At 46.2% G+C, this 7,752-nt stretch overlaps 1 protein-coding gene across 1 annotated transcript; it reads right to left on the minus strand.

Moving 5' to 3' along the window:
• Nucleotides 1-2,222: 2,222 nt before the first annotated feature.
• Nucleotides 2,223-5,832, minus strand: LOC146042221 (hepcidin-2-like). Its single transcript, XM_083162145.1, has 3 exons — nucleotides 5,676-5,832; nucleotides 4,847-4,909; nucleotides 2,223-3,156 (listed from the first exon to the last, which is right to left on the minus strand). Exons 1-3 carry the CDS (start codon nucleotides 5,751-5,753, stop codon nucleotides 3,055-3,057), a joined length of 243 nt encoding a protein of 80 aa, XP_083018271.1. The 5' UTR covers nucleotides 5,754-5,832; the 3' UTR covers nucleotides 2,223-3,054.
• Nucleotides 5,833-7,752: the final 1,920 nt, after the last annotated feature.

Genomic DNA, 7,752 nt, shown 5'->3' on the forward strand with positions numbered 1-7,752 from the left:
GTGTAATAGTGTGGGTAGTACAGGTTGGAGTAGGGGAGGTGTGAGGGTGTAATAGTGTGGGTAGTACAGGGTGGGAGTAGGGTAGGTGTGAGGGTGTGTTAGTGTGGGTAGTACAGGTTGGAGTAGGGGAGTGAGAGGGTGTATTAATGTGGGTAGTACAGGTGGTAGTAGGGGAGGTGAGAGGGTGTATTAGTGTGGATAGTATAGGTGGGAGTAGGGGAGTTGTGAGGGTGTACCAGTGTGAGTAGTACAGGTGGGAGTAGGGTAGGTGTGAGGGTATACCAGTGTGAGTAGTACAGGTGGGAGTAGGGGAGGTGTGAGGGTGTATTAGTGTGGATAGTACAGGTGGGAGTAGGGGAGGTGTGATGGTGTATTGGTGTTGGTAGTATAGGTAGGAGTAGGGGAGGTGTGAGGGTGTATTAGTGTGGATAGTATAGGTGGGAGTAGGGGAGTTGTGAGGGTGTACCAGTGTGAGTAGTACAGGTGGGAGTAGGGTAGGTGTGAGGGTATACCAGTGTGAGTAGTACAGGTGGGAGTAGGGGAGGTGTGAGAGTGTATTAGTGTGGATAGTACAGGTGGGAGTAGGGGAGGTGTGATGGTGTATTGGTGTTGGTAGTATAGGTAGGAGTAGGGGAGGTGTGAGGGTGTATTAGTGTGGGTAGTACAGATGGGAGTAGGGGAGGTGTGAGGGTGTATTAGTGTGGGTAGTACAGGTGGGAGTAGGGGAGTTGTGAGGGTGTATTAGTGTGGGTAGTACAGGTGGGAGTAGGTGAGGTGTGAGGGTGTATTAGTGTGGGTATTACAGATGGGAGTAGGGGAGGCGTGATGGTGTATTAGTGTGGGTAGTACAGATGGGAGTAGGGGAGGTGTGAGGGTGTATTAGTGTGGGTAGTACAGGTGGGAGTAGGGTAGATGTGAGGGTGTATTAGTGTGGGTAGTACAGGTGGGAGTAGGGGAGGTGTGAGGGTGTATTAGTGTGGGTAGTATAGGTAGGAGTAGGGGGGGGGTGTGAGGGTGTATTAGTGTGGGTAGTACAGGTGGGAGTAGAGGAGGTGTGAGGTTGTATTAGTGTGGGTAGTACAGATGGGAGTAGGGGAGGTGTGAGGGTGTATTAGTGTGGGTAGTACAGGTGGGAGTAGGGGAGGTGTGACGGTGTATTGGTGTGGGTAGTACAGGTGGGAGTAGAGGAGGTGTGAGGTTGTATTAGTGTGGGTAGTACAGGTTGGAGTAGGGGAAGTGTGAGGGTGTATTAGTGTGGGTAGTACAGGTGGCAGTAGGGGAGGTGTGACGGTGTATTAGTGTGGGTAGTATAGGTGGGAGTAGGGGAGGTGTGAGGGTGTATTGGTGTGGGTAGTACAGGTGGGAGTAGGGGAGGTGTGAGGGTGTATTAGTGTGGGTAGTACAGGTGGGAGTAGGGGAGGTGTGACGGTGTATTGGTGTGGGTAGTACAGGTGGGAGTAGAGGAGGTGTGAGGTTGTATTAGTGTGGGTAGTACAGGTTGGAGTAGGGGAAGTGTGAGGGTGTATTAGTGTGGGTAGTACAGGTGGCAGTAGGGGAGGTGTGACGGTGTATTAGTGTGGGTAGTATAGGTGGGAGTAGGGGAGGTGTGAGGGTGTATTGGTGTGGGTAGTACAGGTGGGAGTAGAGGAGGTGTGAGGGTGTATTAGTGTGGGTAGTACAGGTGGCAGTAGGGGAGGTGTGACGGTGTATTAGTGTGGGTAGTACAGGTGGCAGTAGGGGAGGTGTGACGGTGTATTAGTGTGGGTAGTATAGGTGGGAGTAGGGGAGGTGTGACGGTGTATTAGTGTGGGTAGTATAGGTGGGAGTAGGAGAGGTGTGCGGGTGTATTAGTGTGGGTAGTACAGGTGGGAGTAGTGTAGGTGTGAGGGTGTATTAGTGTGGGTAGTACAGGTGGGAGTAGGGGAGGTGTGAGGGTGTATTAGTGTGGGTAGTACAGGTGGGAGTAGTGTAGGTGTGAGGGTGTATTAGTGTGGGTAGTACAGGTGGGAGTAGGGTAGTGATGGTGTATTAGTGTGGGTAGTATATGTGGGTGTAGATGTGAGTGTGTAGCATTGTGAGTAGTATAGACAAAACTAGGAGAGTTTTATTTGATTCTTTATTCAGGTATGTATATTTGTGTTTGCATTATGTGTGTTGCTCTTTTTGTCATGTATGTTTTTGTTTTGCTTTTACACTTTTGCATACATCATGACAACAATAAATTGAGTGTGAAGTGAAACCAGTTTATTAAACAAAATTAACTCACACTTTAAAATTAATTAAAAATATACATAATAAATAACTTCATGTACATAACACACTATACATCAGGGTGCTTATATAACAAATATATTACACGTTACATGATAATGACATAGGAGGGGCTGTCAGCCATGTCCATTATCAAACCGCAATCACTGCAGTAGGCGGGCAGTAGGAGTTGGTTGTGGCTAGAACGGTCCAGTGGGACTTTTCGTTATATTCTAAAGGTGGCCATACACACGCAGATTTATCTTCAGATCTGGCTGGTTGGAACAAAAACATGGTTATGGATGAGAGCAAATGACAGTTGACCATTTGCTTGGAAATGCTGGAAAACTGACAAACTGTCACTCATCCATAACCATGTTTTTGTTCCAACCAGCCAGATCTGAAGATAAATCTTACTAGTGTATGGGCACCTTTAACCTTTAATATTCTGTATAAGAATGGAGGATGCGGTTACATGGGTAGAGGGGTTAGAAGCGTAGATAAAAACGAAATATTTTCCAAACAGCGACATTAATAAATACAATGCTGTGGGGATGCTGAGCAGAGAGCCTGGGCGTCTTACAGGAAATTTACATGAAAAACCACATTAAACCCTTTTGTGCCCAGAGGCTGCGGGCAGTCTCTGGCTACAGGACATTTAATGCCGGTCTCCATTCTGGGCTGTGTGAGGTAGACGGGACACGTTCCCGGGTAGTTTAGGATCCAGGGCGTCCACTTTGTCTCCATAGAAGAGGACTTTGTGAGGTGTGAGTCCGAGGGGGGACCTCACCGCCAGGGGGCACATCAGGTGCGACAGCAGTACCCGCACCCCTTGTTGGCACAACATTTACAGCAGTACGTGCAGATGCTCAGGCCAATGTGTCGCTTGTCCCGGATATGAAACTCCTACAGGGAAGAGATATGACAGAGTTAATAACATTTCCCCCGATGCAAAGATTGCCACAAGCAGAGAGAGAGATAAAGTACCAGTCAATCTGCTCCAAACTGCCATGTTAAAAGCTGTGTTTGAAATACAGTATAACAGCTAAGAGCTGATTGGATGATACTTTATCTCTCACAATTTTATCTCCCTCCAAGCTTTGATACATCAGCACCGTTAAGCAAAGGATCTTTTACTCCAAAATTAACATCTATTAGGAGATGTATCATTACATTGTTTGGGGGACACGTAGATAAGTTGTCCGTAGCAAACAATCAGCTGCTAGCTATCATTTTGTTGAATGGACTTGATAACTGATATCTAGAAGCTCATTGGTTGCTAGTGCATACATACCTCCTTTTGAAAATGAGTTTCAGGGAGATTATAGTTGGTAATAGAATTTTTCCCCATTGAGGGGGCGTGTCATGCTCCACCCAAAGGGCGTGTCTAGTTCCATATATCGAGAGATTGTGAAAAGAGATTCTCAACCTGGCAGCTAGAAGCGTGGGTGTGTACTGCTACATGTGAGAGGAATCTTGTATAATTACTTCTATACAAATGTAGATGAGCCCCACAGCAGATAGTAAGAGATACTATACTTGGTAAAGTGCTGGGAAATGGTGCTGATGATTCAATGTAAATGTATCTATCTCTTATTCCTTTCCCCAAAAAAATGTAACAGTGTAATGTGGGCTAGGTGACATGAGGGAGATTACTAGACTAATGAGGGAGACAGGGAGATTGCTGCTATGTCAGGGAGTCTCCTGCAGAATGCAGGAGGGGAGGTAACTATGATGTAACAGTGTAATGTGGGCTAGGTGACATGAGGGAGATTGCTAGACTAATGAGGGAGAGAGGGAGATTGCTGCTATGTCAGGGAGTCTCCTGCAGAATGCAGGACGGGAGGTAACTATGATGTAACAGTGTAATATGAGCTAGGTGACATGAGGGAGATTGCTAGACTAATGAGGGAGAGAGGAAGATTGCTGCTATATCAAGGAGTCTCCTGCAGAATGCAGGACGGGAGGTAACTATATGCTAGGGTCAGCGTCTTCTCTTGTCAATACAGTTTAGTACATTTCCCTAACACCCACAAATACTATACATTCCCTGCACAAAACAATCCTCAGGTCACTGTATAACATCCATGCAACATGTCAGCAAATATAAATAATATATACTCTGTGCTGTATGAGACATGGGAGAAAACCTTGGTGCCTGCCTATGTGTATATAGCAGTGGACAGAGATTCAGGGGTAGATGTATGAAGCAGTGATAATGGAGGACAAGTGGCCCAGGGCAACCAATCAGCTACCCTATATAATTGTATATTACGCAAATTATGATGTTACTTCAGTGCTGATTGGTTGGCATGGCCACTTCTCCTCCCTTATCACTGCTCCATACATCTACTCCAAAGAACTAAACAATTAGCTTCTAAATGTCATTTTATAGTGTTTGAAAAATGAACTTGGAAGCTGATCGGTACTTTATCTCTCTGGTTTTATCTCTCTCCAAGTTCTGATACAACGCCATGAAAACATTTCCCATATAAACACACAGCAACCCCTGCGCTACACATTATAACGGAGGACATCTTTCTCCATCCACAACATAATGATCTACAACCTGGACAGTACAGCCGCTGCCCCTCACCTGTGCAGAGTATTCCTCCAGCTGGGACTGGGCGAGATGATCTGCAGAATTCACTATTTCATTCTGAAAGTGGAATAAAAGCAGTTTTAATATTTACTCCATACGTAGACACATTGCTGACCCCAAGGGGGAAATGTACTAAGATGGGACTTCTAGTTCACGTGGGAGGTTTCTATCGGCAACCAATCAGAATCTACTTATTTATTTAGCGTCTGACTAGTTGCCCATAGCAACCTCCCATATACACATATCACAAGGTGCCAAAATATGATATAAAATACAGGAATGGAGATATTATAAATGTGAGAGTCAAATGACCGCCTCCGGGAGTCAAATGGGGAATTCATCAACCCTATTCTGTACATGAGTCCCAGAAGTCATAGGATCTGGCAGTAAGGAAGGACGGGAATATCTGGGTACAACAGGGGGCAGTCTGTGTATAGGGGGCAGGAGATATAACTAAGACCAGATAACAGCATAGGGGGTTATTCTAGTTCATTCTTTCTGACAAAATCCTTCTTAGATGGACAAAACCATGTGCACTGCGGGTGGGGAAGATGTAACTTGTGCAGAGAGAATCAGATTTGGGTGGGGTTTTACTTCAAAGTGAGATCTATATTGCAGTGTAAAATCATGCAGTCAGTATTTTCCCTGCACAGAAACAAAAAAACTCACCCAAATCTAATTCTCTCTGCACATGTTACATCTGCCCCCCTGCAGTGCACATGGTTTTGTCCATCTAAGAAGGATTTTGTCAGAAAGAATGAACTAGAATAAACCCCATAGAGATAATACAACAAGGAGGCGGAAGACCCTCTCTATCACTTACCCCTCTCAGGGAGACCCCAAGGCTCCTGTGAGCCAATACGGAGAGGATGAGGAGCACGCAGAGGACGAAGGCCTTCATTATCTCTGTGTCTGTGCGACGGTCACCAGTGGGTTCAGTCTCGGAGGTGAATGATGTCTCACCTGCTGGGACGGAGCTGTATTTATGGGCAGATCCCAGCCCAGGGGTCACAGCCCAGGTCACACCTATGATAGTTCCTGGCGCCTTCTGTTTGTTTCCTTACCGGCAGCACAGATTTCCACATCCTCCCGAATTTTTGGGATTGTTATCACCTCTAACACCTTTGTTACTGGTACTGGAGATCAGATGTCAGAGATTGGGACATTCCGGGACCTGAGGTCTTTGTGTTGGCGCCTGACTACGCAGTGTCCTCCTGTGTCTCATGGTCAGACAGTGTCTGGCAGCTGCTGGGCCAGGTAACCCGCTGGCATCAGTGTATGTGTGGTGCTGGGCAATGCACATGCCCGTCATTGTGGCACCAATATACTAATATATTAATGATCAAGTTCTAGACCTGATCATTATCATTTGTAATCGCTGCTATTCGTGCCAAAAAAGAGATTATTTATCAGAATATTATAAATCACATACAGGGAAAGGGGCTCTGACATATATTTATTGATAAATAGGCCCCTAGACATTAACAGCAAGACAAAGCGGCATGAGGGCGATGCTCTCATGGACGCACTACAAGGCTCATCATGCCTCGTTTGTTTATAACGTACACCTGCAGTGTAAATATGTCTCTGTAATGAATATTGGTTTCTGCAGCATTGAGAACAGAGGATGAGACACAAAGGCAAACTGAATTGACAGTGGTCAATAGTGGAAAAATAGAGACAATACAGTGGGCATGTGGTCAATAGGTCGACAATAAATAGTTTGACCCTAGGTCGACAGGAAAAAGGTCGACATCATTTTTTCATACTTAACTGTCCGAGTGGGCATAGCGCGAGAAAGCGGGAGAATATTATAGCGTGCCGAGGGTAGCGAGGCACCGTGCCCAGAGCATAATGTATGCAGGGGGATGCGGTAGGGGATGCGGTACACTAATATAGTGTCTATGTAAAACTACACTCGATCTATTGATGTCAACCTATTGCTTGTGTTGATCTTTTGACCCTGTCGACAAAAGCCACGTCAATCTCTTTGCCATGTGGACCTACGACCTGTTGACTAAGTGGTGTCAACCTATTGATAGGAATTTACAGGGACACATCTGTGGGATGTAGGATTAGTGAGAGGTATAGAATTCTGGGGGTAATTCACACCTGCTCGCTAGGCTGCCTATATTCTCTGCCGAGCGAGTAGGTAAACAACACCCTGCTGAACGCACCCCACCCAAAGGGAGGGAGAGAGGGAGATTACTGCTATGTCAGGGAGCCTCCTGTAGAGTGCAGGAGGAGAAGTAACTATGATGTAACAGTGTAATGTGGGCTAGGTGACATGAGGGAGATTGCTAGACTAATGAGGGAGAGAGGGAGATTGCTGCTATGTCAGGGAGTCTCCTGCAGAATGCAGGAGGAGAAGTAACTATGATGTAACAGTGTAATGTGGGCTAGGTGACATGAGGGAGATTGATAGACTAATGAGGGAGAGAGGGAGATTGCTGCTATGTCAGGGAGTCTCCTGCAGAATGCAGGAGGGAAGGTAACTATGATGTAACAGTATAATGTGGGCTAGGTGACATGAGGGAGATTGATAGACTAATGAGGGAGAGAGGAAGATTGCTGCTATGTCAGGGAGTCTCCTGCAGAATGCAGGAGGAGAGGTAACTATGATGTAACAGTGTAATGTGGGCTAGGTGACATGAGGGAGATTGCTAGACTAATGAGGGAGAGAGGGAGATTGCTGCTATGTCAGGGAGTCTCCTGCAGAATGCAGGAGGGGAGGTAACTATGATGTAACAGTGTAATGTGGGCTAGGTGACATGAGGGAGATTGCTAGACTAATGAGGGAGAGAGGGAGATTGCTGCTATGTCAGGGAGTCTCCTGCAGAATGCAGGAGGGGAGGTAACTATGATGTAACAGTGTAATGTGGGCTAGGTGAGATGAGGGA

This window comes from Crinia signifera, chromosome 19, assembly GCF_055691185.1.
Source record: "Crinia signifera chromosome 19, ASM5569118v1, whole genome shotgun sequence".
NCBI classification, from domain to species: domain Eukaryota; kingdom Metazoa; phylum Chordata; class Amphibia; order Anura; family Myobatrachidae; genus Crinia; species Crinia signifera.

What these genes read in the sequence shown, in the direction of transcription:
- LOC146042221 (XM_083162145.1), bottom strand. Translation starts at nt 5,753, where the DNA reads ATGAAGGCCTTCGTCCTCTGCGTGCTCCTCATCCTCTCCGTATTGGCT. An exon ending in TTGGGGTCTCCCTGAGAGGG is followed by an intron (nt 4,910 to 5,675) that starts GTAAGTGATAGA and finishes TTCCACTTTCAG; the next exon opens with AATGAAATAGTGAATTCTGC. An exon ending in TGGAGGAATACTCTGCACAG is followed by an intron (nt 3,157 to 4,846) that starts GTGAGGGGCAGC and finishes TCTTCCCTGTAG; the next exon opens with GAGTTTCATATCCGGGACAA.